The following is a 26,580-nucleotide window of genomic DNA, read 5'->3' as shown; positions in this document are numbered from 1 at the left end:
TGGAATGGGTGGAGTAGAGTGTCAGGAGTGATTTGTGACAGACAGGTACCAGTAAGAGTGAAAGGGAAGGTCTACAAGAGGGAGTGAGACCAGCTATGTTGTATGGGTTGGAGACAGTGGCATTGACAAAAAGGCAGGAGTCAGAGCTGGAAGTGGCAGAGTTAAAGATGTTAAGATTTGCACTGGGTGTGACAAGTATGGACAGGATTAGGACTCAGTATATTAGAGGGTCAGTTCAGTTTGGAGACAAAGTCAGAGAGGTGAGATTGCATTGGTTTGGACATGTGCTGAGGAAGGATGATGGGTATATTGGGAAGAGGATGCTAAGGATGGAGATGCCAGGTAAGAGGAAAAGAGGAAGGCCTAAGATAAGGTTTATGGATGTGGTGGGAGAGGACATGCAGGTGGTTTGTGTGACAGAGCAATATGCAGATGACAGGAAGAAATGGAAACAGATGATTTGCTGTGGTGACCCCTAACGGCCAAAAGAGAAGAAGAAGATTAATGTATGCATTCTTATTGTGTTATCCTGAACTTGCCGATTTAAAATAAACCAAGTTTGATCACTGTTAATTAGTTTAGGTATAAGTAGATCAACTCTGTTAGCTAAAATGGACATGAACATCATGTAGTCCACACTTAAAAGTGAAATGGGACTGTATGACGAACACTTTGTAGGATCCTTATCTTGTTTTAAAATAGGTGATATAAGGGGATATTTCCATGATGGGAGGACTTCAGCAGTTGCTTTTATTTCTCTATAGACCTTATCCAATATTTTAATTGCATCATGTGGTAGTATTTTATACCGTTCTGGTATAAGACCATCTAAGCCCTGCACCTTATTATTTTTTATTTTTTATTTGACCTTTTATTTCTGTTAAAGTGAATGGTCTATCAATTTTTCTATTTGCTCACTTGTTAATTTATTATTTATATTCTCCCTTAGAAAAATCTCAACTATATCATCATTATCTAGGCTATCTGTATTATTATTTATATTTTCATACAATATTTAAAAGCCCTTATGAATACCTTTAATATATGTTCTACTTTGTTTTTTTTATATTTATTTGTGTTATAATTTCTTTGCTATGATTTAGTTTATTGGTTTTCTTTGATCTAACAGCTAGTTTATGCAAGCTTAAAGAGTTTACTGAATATGCCTTAAGTTTTTCCAGGTTTATTGAAACTTTATGATTTAGAACTTCAACATATTCTGTATTTAAGTTTTTAAGTTCAGACTGACTGATAATGTCACTTAGTTTTAGTTTTAACTTTAGTGTGTCTATTTTGGCCTGTAGTGTATTAAATTATTTGCCCCATTCTCTTGTTCTATTAATATGCCAGCTTGTAACTCTTCCATTTAAGTAAGATTTTAGTGAATCCCACAGGACAATGTCAGTTACTTCACCATTCATGTTTATTTCTAAGAAATTTTTGATAAGAAGGTTGTTTCTGATGTGTCACCCAACTAGTCCATTCAACTCCAAGTATTCTTTCTAGACCTAGGGAAGAAACAAATCTTCCACACCCTGAATGTGCACCATCCGTTGCTGTTGCAGTTTTACCTCCACATGATCTAACAGAATAGGAAGAAAAACAAGCTGTTTATTTATTCTGTGCTTGGCCATGAAGTTTTATAATTCACAAGTAAACTTAAATGAGATAACATAGCCACGTCTACTATATCTTGCCACCAGAAGGCTAACAGCCCTTTGCCTCATAACATGACAAAATTAAGAAGGTAACTACTTTGGGTGTATACTTCAGGAATGCGCTCCTAGTATGCATCAGTGGTCTTCACTATATAACTTTATCAAGCATATCAAGAACTATAATTCAGACTTCCACACACAGAAGCAGAGTATCCTTTGAAAGGGCTGTCTTTTAGAGTACCCTGTCATGAGATACATGCTGTTTGTGTTCTTTCTGTTCTCTTAGGGATTATGTAATACTACTTGAAATGTTACCAAGTGTCACACCCACTACAGACTAGCTATTTACATATAATGTAATAGATATGCAAGTATTCTTCACCATAAGACTCGATCTTCTACAAGGTCCACAGAAGAAAATGTGTTATTCCCACGATCCATACTCTTTGTCAGACATGCTTCAAAAGTAACAGTTTGACAGTATGATCTTCAGTAAATGAACCTAAACTTTACAGTGTTATAACCTTATCAATTAACCTGTTTCCTTACAGGTGTAAGACACTGTCTGCATGGAGCTCAAGAAATGGGAACCTCCAAGATCTGCAAATCTCTTAATCCAAACACAAGTGCAACACTGAAGTTTCAAAGGGAGCTATATGCTCTGCAAGCGTACTTCTCTCTTTTAAAGTGTATGCTCTGGAGGCAAAACTTTAACATTTTAAGAGCCAAAATGCAGCACAAAAAAGGATGCATCCAAGTGTTCTACCTGGGTGCTTTTTAAAAATCCGAGGACTAATTCTGGTCCTTGGAAGACTGGAACAGTAAGTGCAAGTGTATTGTGTGTGTGTGTGTGTGTGTGTGTGTGTATGTATGTGTACATATACACACACATATGACAGTAAGTAGACAAATGCCATGTTCCTAAATCAATGTATCACTATGTAAGTTAGTTAGCTGAGGAAGCAATACATAAATAAGGAGTGAAAAGGGGCTTCTTCCCTGCATTTGTATTTACTAGACAACTGGTTGGCTGTCTTCTAGTCTCATTAGCTATGTGAAAATGGAGAATGGAATTTTTCTGGGGTTGTTGTTGTTGTGTCTTTCAGCTTTTTCCAGTTAGGGGTTGCCACAGTGGAACTCCAGTCCGCTAATGATTGGCAGTAGATTTTTATGTGCCAAGTTGCCAGCCCTGACGCACAACCTTCAACGAAGGTAAGCCCATTCACACGTCTCCACGCAGAAGATACTCTAGCTGAGAATCGAACCGGATAGCGTCTAATCTGCCCACTAAAAGAAATTAACTACATAAGCAACATGAAACTTTTTTTGCTCCAGAAATCTTAAAACAGCCCTGATTTGAAAATATACATAGGGTAATTAAGAACCAACATTCTATTATGTTACCTAATACTGTGAAGCAAATTACCTGGAGTGCAGAGCAGGACATCCACAGCCTGGGGAATGGTCTGTCCAAAGGATGGATTAATCTTGTGCTTTAAAGTTTCAGCTGTTGTTTTTGGAACAATTTCTTGCACTGTAAAAAGGAGAGAGTAGCCTTTACACCTGTCTGAAAAAATGTCTGTTAAACTATTTACAGCAACAGGGAAAAATAATTACTTTCTCATTGAGTCCAAAGATAATACAAAAACTATTTTACAAAAACTCAAGCTTAAGAGTTGATCTCATTTTTTTGGTTAAGCATTATTAAATCAATGTATGCAGAGTATTCCACTCGTACAAAACTCTTTGGAATTTCATTTCCACGAAAGGGACAGGAGGGTGTGTTCCAGTTGTGAGACATCATGCTTACCATCCTTGGAGAGAAAGCCTACAGAGAAAGGAGCTGGGAAAGAGACTTCATCTGATAACCAAGCCTCAGATCCAGGAAGAACAATGCAGATTTCATCCTGGCCCTCAATCAAGGCGTCAGTTTTTTTATCCTTGTACAGATAAAGGAGGTGTTATGAGAACCTACAAATACTGTCAACATCAACAATGTGTTTTGTGTACCTGGAGAAGGCACATGACTATGTATCAAAATGTATTGGGGAAGATCTACAACATTATGGGGCACAAGGGTCACTGCTACATGAGATTCAGTCCACTCACTTGTTGAGTGAGAGTTGTGCCTGTGTTCTGTGGCTTAAGACACTCATTTAGTGATTCATTTGCATCCTTTGACTAGGAATGGCCAATTCATAATAGCCCATTTTCACTGGGGTCCAAGGCAGAAATGATCCAATTACAATGACACTGATGTATATAACACAACAGAACTAGAACCAAGAATCAACAAGAAGTGGACTGAAACAACTGTACAGGCAATCATGACTGAGTCATGTTTACATTAAAACAGCTTGCTAAAAAATATTTACAATAAAATAAACTCTAAGTGACACGGTATTAAAATACACTTACAATAATTCACTCAATCAGTTACTCAGTAATTCCTGAGGTAGATTTTAGCACTTGTTTTAAGATCACTGTGGACAGAGTCTGCTTAAGGATAGGAGGGATGTTATTCCATGTTTTGTTTACAAACACAGGGTAATTTGTGCAACTGAAGTGATATATGGACTTAAAAAATAAGTCAGAAGGAAAGACAACCTTAAGCAGCATAATGACTGACACCTGTTAATGATGCTCATCCAGGATGGGCACTTAGGTATTCAGATTACAAAGTACAGCTGATGCTTGAGCTCAGCCCATCCTAGTAAATGGAGGGGAGAATAGTGATGGGTTCTGGAGTGGTGACCCACATTCTAGTTGGTTCTGAATCAGTCCCTAAATGTTCATAAGAAAGTGTGAAAAATACAATAAGAATGGAAAAACAATAAAAGTAACAGTAGAAAGGCATGCATTTGCTGTCTTACATTATGTTCACAGTGGGTGTAAGACTTCACCAAAGATGCGTGTTTCCTCCCTTTCTGCTCATTATGCTCACGAGCAGGAATATCAATAAGGTGAAGTATGGTGACTATCGAGCTTGAAGACATAAAGATCATAGGTTCATAAGTTTATAGGTTCATAGGTGTTCACTGGGCTAATGACCACAAGGGCCTTTTTAACCTAGCCTTGCATCCCAAATCTCTGACAAGTTCTGGTACCCTTAGTGTAAGCAGGGGTTTGGGAGGTGAAACATTTATAAGCAGAGGCCTGTGAGATGAACTATTTACAGGCTGCCTGTGTTCATTAGAAACATACGTGCCAAACCAGGGATGAATTTTGTGTCCCCCATCTAATTAGCCAAGTTACACTTGAATTGGGTTATGGAGGAACTCTGCTTCACATGGATGGTGAGCCTGCTCCAGAGAAAGAGTAGCCTCTGGGATATACACGTCTGTCCAGCAGGTCCTATTTATATAACAGGCAAATTTTAAGTGTTTAGAATGGGTCATTTTTGTGCTGTTTTGCAGATGTGCAGGAGGTCCATCAGAGTGGTGTCTGATAATGCCTTGTATACCAGGCATTGATCTCCCCTCAACAGCCTGTAGGAGACAGAATACAGGGATAGGGCCTTGAAGTGGTCTGCATAGGACATTTACTTACACTCTGTATTCTTTTAGTGAGGAACTTCTGTGGACATTCCAATTGTTGGATATGCCTGGTTAGGTAATTATCAAAGGGGGCATTGTACTCAATGATGGATATGATGAATGCCGAATACAGTGGAACAATGACTTCCTTGGACTTGGATGCCATACATTTGTTTATAAGTTGTGCAACATAGAATGATTTCCTCATTACTGTAGACATGTGATGGTCAAAGGCTAGATTACTGTATGTGTGTCCCCCCAAGTCCCCGACTACTGGGTCAACTCTTAGGGGTGTGTTGTCAATATAACAGTTACCAGGGGTGGATGACTTCCCAAAGTATACTATTATGCATTTCTTGTTATTTAGTTTTAGTCCATGGCTCTGGCACCAGTTGTCTGTCTGGGTCAGCCCTTCCTGGAGAAACATTTGTGTCAGTGGGAGATTCAATGACAACTCCTAATTTGCAATCACCTGCAGATTTAGTCAGCCAGAGGCCACTGACATTGTTTTGTCATTTGCAGATGATGTTCTACTGGCCTCAGGTGACAAATTTCCAGTGTGCATGGCATTGTCTTCTAGTGAGTGTAAAAATCAGCACCTTCAGATCAGAAGTCATGTTTCTCTTCTGACACGAGTAGTTCACTCTCTGCCAGTGAAAGAGTATGAGCTGCCCCAAATGGAGAAGATTGTGTACTGTAGGGTCTTTTTCAAGAAAGAGGTTAAAGAAGATCAGGAACTGACAAACAGATAGGCACAATGGTGGCAGCACTGCAGGTGTTGTACTGAAAAGTGGTAGTGAAACAAGAGCTGAGTCACAGGATGAAGCTCTCAGTTTATCCGCTACTCTGTACCACCATCACATATGACAACAGTCTTCAGGGAGCAACCAAAAGAATGAATCACAGGTATCATTGGGGGAAATGACATTCCTTCACCATGTTGTTAGGCTTACTCTTCATGACACAGTGAGAAGCTTAGCAATCTGGGAGAATCTGGAGAGCAGACACTCCTGTGCTGGTTGAGAGAGTGTCTGAGCACCTAATCAGAATACCCCATGTATATCTCCTACGGGAATTGTACCAGCTACAGCTCAACGAGATAACATTCTGAGGTAGATCCAGAACCTGTTGGGGAGAATGCAGCTCTCATCTACCATAAGATGAGCATGAGACTGTTACTGGGGATAGGGAAATAAGGTCTGTCCTGCTCAGCTTCCTGCACCCCAACCATCAGCAACAGAAGAGGGTTAAAATGAACGAATAATCTAGTCCTGCTTACTATTAATAGAAGTTCACTTTGCTGTTCTGCACTGATTACTAATTCTTATCATATTTTTTTAACAAAATGATCTAAAAACTTGAGGAGGGGAACAGCTCAGACTCTAGTTTCTGCAACATGTATACACAAAGAAGGTCCCATAAGAAGGTTCCATCAGCTTATTCACAACAATACTGTAGAAAACACTGACACTGTACTGTTACAGCAAATGCAGTCCCTACATTTACTTACTTAAATTATTCAACAAAATATTAAAATCAGTCTCAGTTTAACAACAGGGTCATCACATGTAATGTAATACTAGGGTTATAAAATCAATCCTAATCATAAGGTGCGAGCCAATCAACTAACAAAAGATAATTCTGTAATCCTGCTGATAACGAAATCAACCAACTGACACAAGATACTAGGCGGTCTCCCTCTCTGCTGTAATACTGGTTTAAGTATTATGGAACACATTACTATGACTGATTGGGAGGTATTCAGAAACATGTAGCACTTATGCAAAGTGCTAATTAATGCAAGACATTTTTTAAATTTCTACCTGTTTCACAGACTGTGGCTTAATTGGCTAGTTATACACCTCAAATATGTGTCCTTGCTTTTAAGTGCATTTGAGAGGAACATCTTGTGACATTCTGTGAAACTAAGTTAAAATTGATACTAACTGGTGCTTTGCATAAGTCCTACACATTTCTGAATATCATATCTGCAATCAGACAAAGCACGAAATGGAGGTATTATATGACAAATTCCATTTCATAAATTCTTCACATCCTACACTGTTGAAATAAAACCCATTTACTATATACTAGCATTTGTTAAATACCATTACAGTAAAGCCACCACTGTGATCTCTTAAAAAGAGTTCATTGGCTACTTGATACTAGCTGAGCTACTATGCTACACAACACTTAATTGTTCAAAATTATCATGCTGGAGCAATGCCCCCAATAAAACCAACCTTACAAGTAAAAGAAATATCATACATACTGAGAGGAAGTCAAGATGACAGCACTACTTTTATGAGACCATGTTTTGGCACTATCATAGCAGAAAGGGCCTTCACTAAACTCTGGCCAACAACATGGAATCAATTACTCGGAAAAATACATTCTGAAATAGCACTGGATGGTTTGAAGGCCAAACTGAAGGAACATCTTCTAAAAGAAAGTCCCAGTAGGTGCTCTCAACACTGAATAAGTTGCTGTAGGCTTGGAGACTTGCTTTAACTAGAATATTAACAAGTACTACATATAGCTATAGCTCTACTAACAGAACTCCACCCTGTAAATACTGTAAATATTGTCCATAGTTCTAATATTGCTTGAAATATTTTGAATATTTTGTTTCTTGCTACCACTATCTGTATTTACTTTATCATATGATGCAAGATATATTTTCACTTTTGTTATCAAGTTTGTATTATGTACTTTGCTCCTCTGGAGCCTGGGTCATGGCTGAAAAGGGTGAACTGAACAGCCCACTTACCCAGTTACCAAACGTCAGATAAATAGATAAAAATCTGCCTTATTTTTTCAATGGAAGCATGCTTTATGGTAAATAGCATAACTTATGACATTCATATTTCTTCACTTTGAATGTGCATCTGTCAAAACTAAAACATTTTCCAGGAATGGGCCAGCATAGCCCATATGCAGTCTTGTAAATATTTTTCCAGGCCATTTCCAAAGCTGGAGAAGTGCATGCAGCAGTAGGACACTGCTGGTAGACACTCATTACGCATCTTTTACATCCTTTTTCACATTCTGATTCAAGCCAAGGTCCCATGCAGAAGATCTGGATATGCCTTTTGTTATGGAAATTCCCATATGAACTTGATGTAAATTTTTCAAATTTCTAGAGTGACACTGCTGAGGGATTATGACTCTACATCCGCACAATAAATGCCCACCTTTACAGAATGACCCTTCTGAGGAATTGTAACTTGACATACCCACAGCAAACGCCCACCATTATAGAATGACCCTGCTGAAGGATTATGACTCCAAATCCCCACAATAAATGCCCACCTTTATAGGATGACCCTGCTGAAGGATTAAGACTCCTCAACTCCACAAGAATTGCCCACCTCTAATAGTTAGGATTAGTACTTTATATTGGTATATTTCAAACTGGGATACACATTTTTCTTTAGCAGTTCAGCATTTACTTTTTTTATTCCATTATGCAGTGATATACAAAATCTAACATCCACATTTGACACGATATATTAAACTCTATAGTTTTTTAGAAATAGTAATATATTCCGACTAATCAATGCACAATTCTTACTAAACCTATTAGTGAAATCACGGCTCTTTTAAAGTAATGGGAGCAACACAGGAAAGCAACGCTTGTCAGCTGTATAAAGAACAAGTATATCAGCATACTATAGCAACATTTATAACTTTTGAAACTTGATTTCCTGATCTTCTTCCCAAGTCTGCAGTATACTGCTGCATAGCAAATAATTCAAATGTTTTAACACGGCTGCTAGACTTCATAAGAATCTTTTATAATTACATAAATCCAAATGTGATCAGTTTGGTAACATCTGTATGAGACAGAACCTCCAAAATGGTTTTTACTTTAGTATCCATGGGATACAAATCATATGCAGCTGCTATATGTCAAAAGTGTTGCACCCTTGTTAAAAATGTTTCTTTTAAAATATAAACATCTATTTGCAAGTCTTTGCAACACTTTCTCTAAATAATGCAACTCTCACAGATGTTACAGCAGTCACTAAAATATTACACAGGCAAAATGTGGTATTTCCTGTAAATGTTCTACCATTCTCTTAAGTGATAATTTAATAAAGGTGTTTAAAAAAACGTATGGAGACCAAGCTGCAATGGGGGGCGAAATCTAGCTTCTATTCAGATAGATATGCTGCATCTAGATAGCTAGGAACTGTCTCTATAATGTAGCTTTGTAAAACTTTTTTTTTTTTTTTTTTTTTTAACTTAAATGTATTTGCTGGATCTTTTCTCCCCAAGCCTATGCTGAAAATGGGCTTTGCCCAGTTGGACTCTCTTGGTCAATAAAGACAAATAAATAATAATAAACATGCTGGGATATTCTTGCTGAACAGTATAATGCTTGAGGGGGACTTACATCTCCCTTCTGTCTGTTTGAATACACTTGCATCATCAACTTCACTGACAGGGTTATTCTGGATCATTTTACCTAACTTGGTACAAACCAAATTACTGATCAACCTACTCACAATAACAAAATATTCAATGGGGATGGATCAACTGCAATTTACGTTTCTAAGATCTAACTGTGTCTTAAGCTTGGTTATTCTAACCATATCACCCTTAGTTGAGAACCGGCTACTGAGGCTGTGCCAACAATCATCAGAAATGCCTCAATAAAAAATTCTACCACCCTGACAATGAAATTATTTCTTACCACCTGCAAATCTGGGTTTAACTGCATGAATTTACTTCACCGGATATCAGTATTTGCTGGGATAAAATTTATACTAAACTGGCTCAGACAAATGAAAAATCTGTCGCTTTTGAAATGAGTTCCAACAAAAAGAAATATTTTTTACCATGGATGAGCAAGAAACACCATTGTTACTGAGCAACATAAAAAAGTTTTCAAATGTCTTTTAACAATGAAAGACAGACCCCCGGATTTACTAATCCTCCGTGTAAGACTTAATAAGTCTTACTCGAAGGCTGCAGTTGAAAGGTTTGACGTCAGCATGCCATGAATATTCATGAGAGCATGCTGACTCAACTGTAACTCTTACACGGACTGAGTAGAAAAGCAGGGGCGTGTCCGACTGCCGAGCAGTTTAAATGTGCCCGCCCCTGCAAGGTATTAAAAAGCAAAATGTCAACACACAAGAGTGAGTTAGCTCAAATGTACTTGCAGCCAACAACACATACCCTGATACTGTAAACCCCCATCACACTTATATAAAGTAAATAATTATAATTTTTTTTTAAATCAACGATATAACTGCCCGTATTTGCGTGGGTGTGCCCATTGCTTAGCTATAGTTAGCAAGTCTGACATGGAAGGGCATAAGAAAGAATGTTAATGCAAATCGCACGAAATAGCAATAGCATAATGGTACAGCGTTCACACAAAGAACAGGCATTCACAGTTTGAGTCCCACCACTAACTTTTGTATTTATTTTTTAAATCAGTACACGGAATAATACCTAACATATGTGTTTAAACATAACTAAAAAGCAGTGAAATGGCCAATGTGTCAGTGAATAAAATAAATATTTTAAAGGATCCCAATATAAAATTGCCTGCAGTTAAGCAGCGCTTCACCCAGCGCAATATAGTTGCCCCTGGGTAACTCGCGCTTTACCCAGCGCAAAATAGTTGCCCATAGCTAAATAGCGCTTTACCCAGCGCAAAATAATTGCCCATAGCTAAATAGCGCTTTACCCAGCGCAAAATAGTTGCCCATAGCTAAATAGTGCTTTACCCAGCGCGCCAACCAGAGCACCGTCGAGCAACATGGAGCAATGTAGAGCAAAGTTGCTTACACACAGCCACGCCCCCTAACTTGTCTGGACAGTAGTAAAATAAAATACAATGATAACGTTTGAACCCAGGACACTGTGCACCATAATCAAAGTACTGAACCACTAAGCCACGACAGCTTAGGAAAAACATCCACTGTTAACATATATATAGTAATAAATGTTAGATTAACCATTGCTAAGCAGGTCTGCAGTCAGCCGAGAATAGTCAAAAACAGCCAATCACAGAAAAGTTCGGGAGATGTGGTATATTTAAGCTGCATGGGTGGGAATACTCGCCATAACTGACTGTAGCTCCCATCTGCAGTTAGAATGTCTGGTGCTGGAGAGGGAACACGCTTTAGAGCGCAACGCTAGGGCATCGAGGAGTCAAGATACATGGTTTAGCTCCTAGTCCATCGGCATGAGACTCGACTCCTGCAGGGCCAGTTCCAAAGAAGGCACTGGCTTGGAACCAGCTGGCTCATGAACTCACCAGTGCCACTGGCGTCCCTCGGACTGGTGAGCAGGTCCGTCACCACCATACAGACCTGAAGAGACGGAAGCAGGTCCTTCTGAAACAGTGGATCCAGGAGGCCCGTCATATGCATGATGCCTCACTACTAAGTAGGTAGCCATGGAATGCAGTATGTAAGACAAGCTAATATACTCTAAATAATGCATAGGTATGTCTAAATATGCTTTAATTTACTCCACAGCTGCAGGTGTTCGTGCTATGAATCAGCAAGCCTATGCAGATAGGCTGCTAAGGCTGCGCCACCAGGCAGGTTAGTAAATATTCTGCAAGTATTGTTATATAATACATGTGAGAGAGCATGAAAAAGTGTCCTAACCCAATAATACAGCTAGCAAATGACCTGAATAAATCCACTGCATGTACTGTTATACAACAAACGTCACCGAGCCAGAAATAGATACTAACCCAGCAATTAAGGTAAAATAAGTGTGGACTACTATCTCTGCATGTACTGTCAGATAAAATAAGTGAGCAAGCCTGAAAAAGAGTGTTGGAACCTATCAATAAAGGTATAATATGTCCTGAATAGGTCTCCCGTATGCACTGTAATATCAAATAAAGGAGAGAGCCTGTAGAAAAGAGTGTTTAATGTAATTAATAAAGGTATAATACTTGGAGTGTGTCTGTGTCACTTACTTTGAAATGTTGTTGTACCCTTGCATTCAATAAACAGTACTGTAGTATCAGTTGCTGTCAACCCACATATGTGCATTCCCATATGAAGTGGATGAATGAAGTGCCAGTAGCCGGGAAGCATATAATTAATTCCCTGAATAAATCCTCTGCATGTACTGTTATACAACAAATGTCAGAGAGTCATGAATAGAGTGTAGTAACCCATTAATAAAGGTAAAATAAGTCTGGAATACAATCACTGCATGTACTGCCGGGTAAAATAAGTGAGCGAGCCTGAAAAAGAGTTTTGGAACCTATCAATAAAGGTATAATATGTCCTGAATATGTCTCCTGTATGCACTGTAATATCAAATTAAGGGGAGAGCCTGTAGAAAAGAGTGTTTAATGTGAATAATAAAGGTCTAATACTTGCAGTGTGTCGGTGTCACTTACCTAGAAATAATACATGTAGGGGATATACACCTGCAGTCAACAGTAATGTAGTGTAGAGTAAAATTGCTAATACTATGTTAATGGATGTTTCTTTTCCCCCCTACTCCATGTGCATAAACAATGCAATTCCACACTGCAATGGGTATGTGTAATCTCATAACATTTGTTGGGACATCTGTCCTATTTTTCAATAAAAATCTGTTTTTGCTTTGATGCATGTGCCCTGTTCAAACACCACATTCTTGGTGGCCTGTTGCCACCAATCATCCCTACATGCTGTTGTAATGTCCACTGTTGTTCAATATATGCATGTGTTATGCTTGCTGTTCAACTGCTGTAACCCTGGTGCGTTGGGTTAATGGGAATATTACTGCATGCTGTTACAACTCATTTTGAATGCTGCTGTCAATGCTGTAATTAAACACACCTAATCACAGAATGTATGGGAAGGCCGGTCCCAGCGGACCCACCTGTCCCTCCTCAGCTGGCTATTGCACCTGGCACCAACATGTCTGGTGCCCAACCCAGGCTACCCTGCTCCGTTGGTCCTGTGCCACCTTTGGGTGGAAGCACTGCAGGGGATGGGGCTCACTCCCCCTGCAAGCGTCGGCGGAGAAAGGCCACCTGTCACCCTCTGTAGGGTCCGGGTTGTGGTGCGTAGGGAGATCCAGCATTTAGTCGCTGATCCCCTACGCCAGCTCGAGGCGAGTGGCATGACTCAGGGGTGAGCCTGCCCGTCCTACGCAGCCCCCAGCACAGCGACCCTCGGGTCTGTGAAGGTGCGGTGATGACTGCCCATGGGTGGGGATCTCAGTCCCACTGTTACCATCTGTGGGCTCATGGGCTTGCGATTTCCAAACATCCGTCCCTGTCAATTTTCACCCACCCTATGTGTCATACTCCACCCCTGTATGCGTCTTGCTTGTCTTGTCTGTTTACCTCCACAACCTACCTCCCCAAATATACCTACTTCCCCTACCTCACTTTCCACTCTCACCTGAAAAAAAAAAAAAAAAAAAAAAAAAAAGGGCAATCTGTACCCACAAAAAAATTACGCCCCATACATAGCTGCCCATCTCGCACACATGTCCGCTGGACATGTAAACTGGTAATTACAAATGGCAGTACAACATACTTTGTTGTCGCCACCCCACTCCCAGGGGTGGAAGTATCCCAAATTAAGTCAAAATGCATTGCATATGCACAGCTGTTGCTGTTAAAGAAATGGGCAGCTCCCATCTGCAGTTAGAATGTCTGGTGCTGGAGAGGGAACACGCTTTAGAGCGCAACGCTAGGGCATCGAGGAGTCAAGATACATGGTTTAGCTCCTAGTCCATCGGCATGAGACTCGACTCCTGCAGGGCCAGTTCCAAAGAAGGCACTGGCTTGGAACCAGCTGGCTCATGAACTCACCAGTGCCACAGGCGTCCCTCGGACTGGTGAGCAGGTCCGTCACCACCATACAGACCTGAAGAGACGGAAGCAGGTCCTTCTGAAACAGTGGATCCAGGAGGCCCGTCATATGCATGATGCCTCACTACTAAGTAGGTAGCCATGGAATGCAGTATGTAAGACAAGCTAATATACTCTAAATAATGCATAGGTATGTCTAAATATGCTTTAATTTACTCCACAGCTGCAGGTGTTCGTGCTATGAATCAGCAAGCCTATGCAGATAGGCTGCTAAGGCTGCGCCACCAGGCAGGTTAGTAAATATTCTGCAAGTATTGTTATATAATACATGTGAGAGAGCATGAAAAAGTGTCCTAACCCAATAATACAGCTAGCAAATGACCTGAATAAATCCACTGCATGTACTGTTATACAACAAATGTCACCGAGCCAGAAATAGATACTAACCCAGCAATTAAGGTAAAATAAGTGTGGACTACTATCTCTGCATGTACTGTCAGATAAAATAAGTGAGCGAGCCTGAAAAAGAGTGTTGGAACCTATCAATAAAGGTATAATATGTCCTGAATAGGTCTCCCGTATGCACTGTAATATCAAATAAAGGAGAGAGCCTGTAGAAAAGAGTGTTTAATGTAATTAATAAAGGTATAATACTTGGAGTGTGTCTGTGTCACTTACTTTGAAATGTTGTTGTACCCTTGCATTCAATAAACAGTACTGTAGTATCAGTTGCTGTCAACCCACATATGTGCATTCCCATATGAAGTGGATGAATGAAGTGCCAGTAGCCGGGAAGCATATAATTAATTCCCTGAATAAATCCTCTGCATGTACTGTTATACAACAAATGTCAGAGAGTCATGAATAGAGTGTAGTAACCCATTAATAAAGGTAAAATAAGTCTGGAATACAATCACTGCATGTACTGCCGGGTAAAATAAGTGAGCGAGCCTGAAAAAGAGTTTTGGAACCTATCAATAAAGGTATAATATGTCCTGAATATGTCTCCTGTATGCACTGTAATATCAAATTAAGGGGAGAGCCTGTAGAAAAGAGTGTTTAATGTGAATAATAAAGGTCTAATACTTGCAGTGTGTCGGTGTCACTTACCTAGAAATAATACATGTAGGGGATATACACCTGCAGTCAACAGTAATGTAGTGTAGAGTAAAATTGCTAATACTATGTTAATGGATGTTTCTTTTCCCCCCTACTCCATGTGCATAAACAATGCAATTCCACACTGCAATGGGTATGTGTAATCTCATAACATTTGTTGGGACATCTGTCCTATTTTTCAATAAAAATCTGTTTTTGCTTTGATGCATGTGCCCTGTTCAAACACCACATTCTTGGTGGCCTGTTGCCACCAGTCATCCCTACATGCTGTTGTAATGTCCACTGTTGTTCAATATATGCATGTGTTATGCTTGCTGTTCAACTGCTGTAACCCTGGTGCGTTGGGTTAATGGGAATATTACTGCATGCTCTTACAACTCATTTTGAATGCTGCTGTCAATGCTGTAATTAAACACACCTAATCACAGAATGTATGGGAAGGCCGGTCCCAGCGGACCCACCTGTCCCTCCTCAGCTGGCTATTGCACCTGGCACCAACATGTCTGGTGCCCAACCCAGGCTACCCTGCTCCGTTGGTCCTGTGCCACCTTTGGGTGGAAGCACTGCAGGGGATGGGGCTCACTCCCCCTGCAAGCGTCGGCGGAGAAAGGCCACCTGTCACCCTCTGTAGGGTCCGGGTTGTGGTGCGTAGGGAGATCCAGCATTTAGTCGCTGATCCCCTACGCCAGCTCGAGGCGAGAGTGGCATGACTCACGGGTGAGCCTGCCCGTCCTACGCAGCCCCCAGCACAGCGACCCTCGGGTCTGTGAAGGTGCGGTGATGACTGCCCATGGGTGGGGATCTCAGTCCCACTGTTACCATCTGTGGGCTCATGGGCTTGCGATTTCCAAACATCCGTCCCTGTCAATTTTCACCCACCCTATGTGTCATACTCCACCCCTGTATGCGTCTTGCTTGTCTTGTCTGTTTACCTCCACAACCTACCTCCCCAAATATACCTACTTCCCCTACCTCACTTTCCACTCTCACCTGAAAAAAAAAAAAAAAAAAAAAAAAAGGGCAATCTGTACCCACAAAAAAATTACTCCCCATACATAGCTGCCCATCTCGCACACATGTCCGCTGGACATGTAAACTGGTAATTACAATTGGCAGTACAACATACTTTGTTGTCGCCACCCCACTCCCAGGGGTGGAAGTATCCCAAATTAAGTCAAAATGCATTGCATATGCAGAGCTGTTGCTGTTAAAGAAATGGGCAGCTATGGACCTTCCCTACACCCGTCCTGCACATCCCGAGCTTGTTTTCCTACTGTCTTTCCCTCTTTGTGCCCTCTTTTTCACCACTTTCCTATCTTCCCATTTTCTTTTCTTTCAAAGAAATTACCGCGGGGGTTAGCGGGAGTAAGCACTTTTAAGCAATAGTAAGCGGGTTTAAGCGAGTGCGCGCATGTGTGCGCTTAGTTAAGCATCGCTAAGCATCGCGCAAACCTGCTTACAACTGCTTAAAAGTGCCTTAGTCACTCTGTATGACAAGGCCCTTGTACTGCTCAGCAGCAAAATAAAAAACCTTGTCAGTCTCGAACCCGGGACCTTGGACTCACCCGTCTGCATGAAGTAACACTACACCACAGCAGATATACAATAACTTAGTGCTGAAAGCAATATATCATGCATTACCATGAGTGAATGTAAAGGGAAAATAGGAATGGCATAACACAAATCTTGTTCTGTGGGGCCTTAACCAGCAGGTGTTGTGGAACTGCATGACATGACTGTGAAAAGAGAATCAGCCATGCTAATAGGGAATAATGTTACAGTAGCACCTTACAAACCCCACACAGTATCAGAGTAGGATAAACACTGGCATATTTGCATAGGTCACAGGCCAGACCTCCCAACAGTGACTGATCTACAGTGATGACCCTGATATGTAAACAAATGTTAGCTGTGCCCCTCTGACTCCCTGTGAAATGTACTAACAGTAGGCAGAAAGGTGGGGAATCTCACTTAATGACAAATGTCAATAAGTGAGAGTAGACACTGCTTGCACGTCAGAAAAGGTGTAGTAATACTTATGCTCTGAATCCCCCAAAGTCTGAACTGCAAAATGTCTGAAATATATCACAGGTGTATCCCAGTTATATGTACCTTTCCCTGAGGCTGTTCAAATATACACCTGAGAGTATCTGAGGCCTGGAAGAGTCAGAAACACACAGGCATATCAGCTTGTCTGCTGTTACACACTCTGCAAATAGCTGTAGAATGAATCCCACAAGCATGCCCCTATGTAGAAGTACAACACAGAAATATCAAAGGATGTGGCCATGTACTGCTAGCAACCACCTGTGACAATGCCATTGTTCAGGTGCTGAAAAGACTGCTGTGGTGCACAGTCAAAGAATACTAGGCTGACCTCTGTCTACCATCTGGATATGTCCACAGGTGGGAGCTACTCAGACTACTAGCTTTTATAGACTTACAGGTACACAGCAACTCTGCATGTTCAGTAAGATAAACATCACCTGATAATAAATAATGCACTATGCACTTCTGCACCCCTATCCAAAGGTACTATATACCCGTGTAGTCAGGCACAACCAAGGGTGTAGGTAGGCATACACAGTAGTGAAATATATCCAGTTATCCTGAGCAGACTGTGCTAATGTCAACACAAACTGTTCAGAAGTGAGTAACGTACTAATGACAGTGTAGCAGTTCACAAACTGTGCATGTGCCTGATATTCATAATTGGTAGTACAACATACTTAGTTGTCCTCACCACTCTCTCAGGGGTGGAAGGTTTCAAATATCCCTCCTAATGTATTGCATATGCACAGCTGTTGCTGGTAAAGAAATGGGCAGCTATGGACCCTCTCCACACCCATCCTGTACATCCCGAGCTGGTTTCCCTACTGTCGTCCCCTCTTTGTGCACCCTTTATCACCATATTCCTATCTCTCCATTTACTTTCCTGTCAAAGAAATGAGTGCAGGGGTTAGTGGGAGTGAGCACTTGTAAACAGTAGTAAGCATGTTTGCACCAGTGTGCACATGTGTGCACTTAGCTTAGCATTGCTAAGATATGATAAGCTAAGCCAAGCTTGGCGTAGTATTGCTAAAATAAAGTAAGCTGAGCTAAGCTTAGCTTAACATTGCTAAGCGTCGCACAAACCCGCTTACAACTGCTTAAAAGTGCCTTAGTCGCTCTGTATGACAAGGCCCTTGTACTGCTCAGCAGCAAAATAAAAAACCTTGTCAGTCTTGAACCTGGGACCTTGGACTCATCAGTCTGCATGAAGTACCACCACACCACAGCACATATACAATAACTTGGTTCTGAAAGAAATATAACATGCATTACAATGAGTGAATATAAAGGGAAAATAGGAAGGCCATAGGAATACATTGCAATAACTACTGTTGTATGCCAGTTAATTCTCTAATTCGAAAAGAAAGTACATACTCCCATGTATCCAGTGTTAGCATTAGGAGGTGTGAGTAAACCTACACACTGAGAAGAGTGTACTGGAAGAAGCAACAGTCAGGTTTCAGTACAACATGCATTTCACTGGCTACAACCCAGCTTCAGATATGAGACATGTACCAACCTTCTCACTGAGACAACAGTATCCACAGCAAACAAGCATGGTCCCTAGCTTGCAAAACTGAAAGGGCTACGCCTACCTAACCTATCATTTTATAGCAGTGTCCTGAACTGACAGTGAGAACTGCAATTACCACACAGCAGGCTGCATGCAATTACTAAATGGTGGGCACCAATTGGTGCAGAGGCCATCACATGCACATGTGCAGATACCTAGGAAAAGCAGCCTGTATCTGCTGTCCACACATGCAATAATATCATTGCACCAACTGGGAGAGAGAGCATGAGCGAGAGAGACAGAGACAGATAGACAGACAGACGGATACAAACAGGCAGTGGGAGACAGACACTGAAAACAAACAGCAACACACAGAGGAGACCAAAACCAAAAAAAAATACAACACCTACAGCACACGGAGGTGAGGAATACAAAGGTAAGGTATGTAACAGATATGTATTTGATGACATCCGAAAGATGTGTCTGAAGGGTACCCTACATACTGTGAATCGTCCATATGTGGCAGCAGTCCGTATCTATATGTACATGCACACATTTGCATAGGGCAAGGGACATACTGCAACTGTTAGTGAAGGCTGGACATATGTATGTTGCTGACGGCTGCTATGTGCACATATGTATGTAGGTTGTAGTGTGTGGCATTGCAGACAGCAAGCAGTGCCGGTATATGTCATGTGGTGATTTAAACGCTGTGGGACTGAGCTACAGGCAGTGAGGCCTGCTACAGCTATACGGCCTGACAGCAGAATGCATTCTGCACAACATTGTGAAATAGTATTACATAACCGTATGTCTCACAACTGTTGCATAACTGACATCCCCACCATGACAGGTGGGCAGTATATGTGCCTATATGTGCAGCTACATGTACAGCAATGGATGTTTAGATGTACGTGTATATATACATATATATGTGTGTGTGTGTGTGTGTGTGTGTGTGTGTGTGTGTGTGTGTGTGTATATATATATATATATATATATATATATATATATATATATATATATATATATATATCTATATATATATGTATATATATATATATATATATATATATATATATATATATAGATATATATATAGATATATAGAATTATTGATATATAGATCTATATATACATATATACATATATACATATAAAGATAGATATAGATATATGTAGATATATATATGGATATATATAGATATATATGGGTATATATGGATATAGATATATATATAGATATATATGGATATATATAGATATATATGGATATGGATAGATATGTATATATGTATGTGTATATATATATATATATATATATATATATATATATATATATATATATATCTAGAGAGAGAGAGAGAGAGACACGGGGTGTACTGCAACAGGTGCCTGTCGTCCAAGGCATGGACTGAACACCAGTGTTGATATTGCAGTACCATACCCCATTCCAAAACACCTTATGCAGTAACTGCCATATAGGTGGTAGCTTGCCTAACACTGAAGGTGTCAGAAGGGAACACGGGACGCAGGTGGACAGTAGGCTCCCCTTTGATAATCACAGTGCCACAGTAGTCATGTAATCTGTCTACGTGGTAAGTGTCATCACAAAAGGTGTGTCATCTAGGGTAATATAGGTCGGTGTTCCCCTCTACTCATCACAATGCCCCATGTGGTATGTACCTCACATGACAACTACAGCAAGTGGAAGGGCCACAGACATACCTAACAAAGAGTAATACTGCCCTCAAACACATGCCCTATGCAGACTGACTCACAAAACCACAGCTAGAGTGCGTTGCATACCGCCCACCCAGAGGTTACCACTGCCGGACATACAGAAGTATGTCACACCCATAGCAATCGGCCAACCACCATGACAACACCTCACAATCCCTCCGGGCTACATGACCTAGGGCCCTAATCCTTGTCACCTCACTAAACAGCACATGCTGGAGGTACAGGTTCCTATCCACAAATATGCCATACTCTGGACTAAACACTCAGCATTAACAAACAAGGCTCCTCATTAGCAGATGTCATACATGCCCCTAATGATTGTTTTGGAGATAGGTAATATGCCCTGGGAGTCACCTCTGTGTATGCGGTTGACAGGAGCAAGTGAAATCACATTACATGTGTGTCAAAGGGCAGGGTAGCATATGGCTAGGCTGCTCTAGGCCCTAGGGCCAATAGCGTATTACCTACCTATGACACAATGCACACACACATACTCAGTGCAATATCTGCTATGTGAGGTGAAATGAGTGTGACAGTAACTGTGTGCAAGGTTTGTAAAGGTGTGATAGCTTAGTGTGAGGTTGTGTCTGCCATGGTAGTTTGTGTCCTAGGTGTGAGACCAGAGAAAGATGTGTCAGTTATTGGGATGCAGACATAGTAGGATGGCATATGTTGTGACGTAGCTCCTTGTGTATGACTGTGGTGTCCCACTGTAGGCTGAAGCAATACATGTATGCTCAGTAAGTGGTACTGCTGGTGACTCCAGCTCACATATGAACTGTTGTACTACCTGAAGCTGTAGGCCTACACAGCACAGTATGGTGTATGTTCACAGTCCCTGGTAACACTGTCTTGTGTGATTCCTGTAGTCTGCACAGATTACATAACTCAGGCATAGGTATCTGTAAGTAGGGGCACACAGTACTATAAGGTACACAGGTAATACTCACCTGTGTCGGCATACATCTGTGTGTTGTACATATGTCTGATGTGTGTTTAATGATGCCTATACCATGCCTGCAATGACATGTGTGTTACAGGGTATGTGTGTGTAACTAGCAACACGTATACTCTGTTACAGCAGTATGCCAGCTATATTAACAACCTTGCACATATGTTAGTTAGGGGTATGGCATCAAAGACTAGGGTGGTTTACCGGTAATACTGTAAATGTACATGACATTCATTGCATTGGATGACATATTTCTTCATGCATTAGCTTGATATATACCCCGGGGCGAGGTTGTGCATTGTACCCTAAACAGTGTGCCGACTACTGGTGTATACTGGTGTCTTATATGGAGTGTTGCAGGCACTGCCAGCCAGTTGTGGGCTGAGCACTGATATGTGGCATTGAATGTGTGTATCCTCTGATACATAGATGCTATATATGGCAGTTAAGTCATATCTGTACTTCATAATGTTAATTGTGCCACACAACATGCTCACACATATCGTTTAATTGTCTTCCAGGGTTATGGCTCATCAACGTAATCCATCGTATTCAGCTGCAGAGGAGCAGGAAATTCTGAACAGCCTGGTGCAGCACTATAACCTGCTTTTTTCCAGGGCCAGCCAGCACCAGCATGACCGTACTGCACTGTGGCAAGACCTTGTTTGCCGGGTAAATGACATAGGCATGCATAACTGGACATATGAGCAGGTACGCCATCACTGCAGTGATTTAATTAGACATGTCCAGCGGCATGCATCTGATATCCATAGGCAACAGCTTGCCACAGGTGGTGGGGCAGCCATACATCCCCCCCCCTCACCAGAGTGGAGGAGCTGCTCCTAAGCAAGATGGCTCCTGGCCTACAGCAGCAACAGCATCACACATGTGTCATCATGGAGGCCGGAGCCACCCAGCAGGATGACATGGAGTGTGCAGGTAATACGCCCTAGCTGTAGACTACTGTCACCTGTACTGTTAGAATATGCATATGTGAGATGTGTACTGTGTGTTTAGCAGTTGTGCTGCCTAACGTGTGCAATACTGATATTTGTAATAGTATCCGTACACCTGTGACTGTTGACTGTTGTTCCACTGTCGTTTAGCACACTCACAGTAGCAATGCCACAGTTGTGGTCTGTGACAAACTGTCTCATATTCTTCTAGGTCCCTCTGGTGTGACAGCAGGGCAGACAATACATGCTGGTGAGTGTGTTAACACTTTAATATTGGTAATGAAATGTGCATGTCATAGGTGAGGTGTAGGCCATGTACAAGTAACACACCTATGCATAATGCATGCTGTGCATGTTTGCTGTGAGACATCAATCATCTCAGTAAAGTCAGTAGCTGCCTCAATCACATGCAATGCACAGTGCAGCAGACACAATTTTGGCAACACTGTACTACACATTGGATATGCATAGTTGCTACAGCTGTACACAACAGAACACGTTTATCATACGCGGTACACAAAAACATGCTACATTTGGCATTACCACACACCCGCTGTAAGGTCACACTTCAGTATCCTACGTGTCATGCACGCACACATGATGTACCTCAGGGGTAGAGGCCTATCATGGGGCTGTGCAACACTCTGCAACACATAACACAGTCATGTTAGGCAATGCTCTCTATTGGGCACCTCCCACACCCATGTACAAGGTGGCTGTGTAATTGTGAACGTAGCCACGGCATTGCGGTTCAGGTACAGCATGCTAGGTGGTGGTCTTGCACACATTAGTAGCTGTGAGTGACACAAGATGCATGTTGATAATGGCACAGGGTACTACACCCCATCCAGTTACAGTGACCACAGTACAACTCAGAGCAGTCATTGCTTTGCACCTTAGTGTTGTGTGTGTGCAAACATATGCACCTATACACAATATGCATAGCATGTTGTCTGTGTGCTTACATATGCCAGTATACACAATATTGGTGTTCATGTGTGCATGTGTGCATGTGCTCATGTGTGCATGTGCAGACCGTAAAGTGTGTTTCCTGTCTTCCTCTCACAGGTGCTGAGTTAGGGGTTGGCGAAAGAAGCAGGCAACCTGAAGCCACTGCCACGAATAGTGGTGATGATGACACATGTATACTGGCACAGGAAGATTTGACAGGATCTGTCGTTGGTCCGCCAATCGACAGTACACAGCATTCAACCCCATCTATGCGCACACTCATACTGTCAATACATCCCTCACCACCAATGGCCATAGGCGAGGGACAGCATACAGTTGGCATTGACCAGGAGAGTGTGGTACCCATGGCACTTGCATCCCCTCACAGCAGCCATAGCCATAGACCTGGAATGGTACCACATAGGCGGCAGTCCAGTGGTTCTTGGGGGAGCACCACTGGTCGTATTGCTATCAGGTGTGCCCTCACAGGTCTTACGACGACCAGTATGTTCTGGGCTGTAATGCAGGCTCAGGCACTTATGGAATGGTACATCAGGCAGGGACTTAGGGTGCAGAGGGCACATTACACCGCTATCAATGACAGCATCCGAGACCTTGCTGGTGCCATCCGGACTTACACCGAGGTCATTGATAGACATGGGGGGAGACATTAGATGCCCTCCACAACATGACTTCCATGAGCCAGGAATGTGCGGGACGGTTGCGACGTTGACACGGACGCATGCCAGCAACAGCTGGCAGTGGTCGCGGATGGCCCACAGTTCACAGCCGCTCCCGTAGTGGCAGTACCAGCCCCAGCAATGCTGGGGCTGGCCTGTCCATTGACCGTCCCAGTAGACCACGTGCACGTGGCTCTGGCCAGTCCCGGCAGGGACAAGGGTCCAGTCATCATATCTCTACCTCTGATGACAGTACCCAGTCAGGGTTGGTACCCAATACTGTCTGTAGCACCCCTGCCAGGCACAGGTACTGTGTCCGTGGCCGGAGACAGTGATCTGTACAGCCTAGCAGGTACAGTCTGTGGCTGTCCCACAAACTACCGTATATGGCAGCCACATGGTGGAGCTGTGTGCATGCAGACACACACACATTAATCAAACAACTAGGGCTCACACATACACACACACATTACATCAACATTGGCCCATGCTGTACTGTTGTCCCTCACACACACACACACACACACACACACACACACACACACACACACACACACACACATGTCGATTGGATGGGTCAATGTCAGGCTCTAGCAAACATAACGCCATGTGCATATGATGATACCTGTGTCGCCTCCTGTCACCTGCATCACTGATGGAGAGACAGGCTAACATGGTGCTGATGCACAGGGTGACACTATAGCAGTGTAGCAATAATAGCAAGTTGTCAACAAAGACGTGTAATGACATCCTTGTAGGTATATCTGAGCAGACATTATGCATCAAAGCTCTGATTGTCAATGTAGCATTCTTTACACTACTGTTAGGTCTGAGTATGTATTGTCCACCCATGTGCCACTTGGCTGAAGTGTAATGTGTTGCCAGCATGTGTTAGTGAGTGGACAGTACGTGTGTGATGTGTGCAGTTCAGATTAGCAAGTGTACATCTGTGAACATGGTGGGTGCACACTGTCTGCATGTACGTGCATAGTGGACACATGGGACATGTGGCATACCCTGTCATACACATTGTTAACATCTCATAGTATCTTTCAATGGCCAGTATGCATTCTACTACAGTTATGTACTAACATGGGTAGACATGTGTATGACATGGATTGACACTATGCTGTGAGTGATACCGTTAATATCTGTCAATGATTTGCAGTCTGGTAGTATACACAACCTCAACAGCATGACTATAAGCAATCATTGGATGATGTCCTGACAAATGACACACAGTAGTAGGGAACCCAGTAACAATTGGATCCTTCTGGTGTTACACTTTAACACTAATCAGTGGTAATGACCGCCAACCATTCCTGTGACTACACCTGTTTGGCATATAGCCCCCTTAAGTACATGCAGACACAATAGGGATATGTCCATCCAAATCTGGAAATGCATGGATTGGCCTACAATGCATTCCCTGGATGGGACGCATATCCTACACAAGGGTATCATACAGACAGATACCTGTTGTCTGATACATGCTGTATAGCAGTAAGCCGACTATGGCATAGTCATCCTCATGTACTATACATACTATTCCATCAGTACCATGTATGTTGGGTACCAATGTGTACATACAGCCTCATGTTATGTCATGTGTCCCTTGGTATCCACATATCCATAGGTATTGTAGAGTCCCAAGGTGTATCACATAAGGCATTAGAGACCTGAATGCATATCCACAAGGCAGTCGTACACCTATAAAGACTGTCCATTCTTGGCAGTCTTTGTTGTGTATGACCATGTCTGACATATACCCCAGGCATATACCCTCACTCACACTACTCTTAAGTAACTGTCATGGGTGTGTGTGCCACAGATGACCTTGGCCACAGAACACGACAGTGGATGGCCTTGTCACATACATACATATGTGACCTACGATCTGAGAAGCAGCAGCACAACCTGTCAATGGAAACAAATGTATTCATGTAGTATGCAGGCTTCACACCTATGTACTGATTGAGGGGACATGTACACATATATATTTGCCACGCAGATACCTGATGTGTGCAATGCACTTACTGTTGTAATCATACTATGTCATACCATAGTAAAAGCAAAACCCACACCGCATTGACCAACAGCGACACACACACAGTCAGCATTTGCAGGATTCAAACCCCTACCTAGCTATGTTATGATATTAGAGAGCAATGCATTAACACAGCGTGCTATCTGCTTTACTTGCTGGTTTCCCTTCTCCGGCTGTATTTGTAGGATGGTGACATCATCAGTCTTTCCGAAGAGGAATGTACCTCTTTTAGTGAGTTTTCCCAGTCTCCAAAAAGGGGACACCTCTCAAAGGAAACTGCAAACATTCACACACACACACACACACTCACTGTTTGCAGGATTCAAACCCCTACCTAACTATGTTATGATACTAGAGAGAGATGCATTAACATGGCTCGCTATTTGCTTTACTGGCTGGTTTCCCTTCTCCTGTTGTATTTGTAGGATGGTGACATCATCAGACTGTCCAAAGAGGAATGTACCTCTTTTAATGAGTTTTCCCAGTCTTCAAAAAGGGGACAACTCTCAAAGGAAACTGCACACATACACACACCCCCTCACACACACACACTCACTGTTTGCAGGATTCAAA

General features: G+C 41.9%; 1 protein-coding gene across 1 annotated transcript in view; it reads right to left on the bottom strand.

The window, feature by feature from the left end:
• Positions 1 to 3,058: 3,058 nt before the first annotated feature.
• Positions 3,059 to 26,580, bottom strand: part of LOC122797754 (DENN domain-containing protein 3-like) — a 1,015,730-nt gene continuing 992,208 nt past the window's right edge. The window contains exon 18 of the mRNA XM_044066279.1: positions 3,059 to 3,192. Within this exon, the coding sequence (XP_043922214.1) occupies positions 3,059 to 3,192 (134 nt within the window). The remainder of the gene's footprint in view (positions 3,193 to 26,580) is intronic.

Source organism: Protopterus annectens, chromosome 3.part1, assembly GCF_019279795.1.
Source record: "Protopterus annectens isolate FY-2018-M chromosome 3.part1, PAN1.0, whole genome shotgun sequence".
Lineage (NCBI taxonomy): Eukaryota > Metazoa > Chordata > Ceratodontiformes > Protopteridae > Protopterus > Protopterus annectens.
Note: the sequence above shows the minus strand (reverse complement) of the source record. Positions and strands in the feature narration are given on the sequence as shown.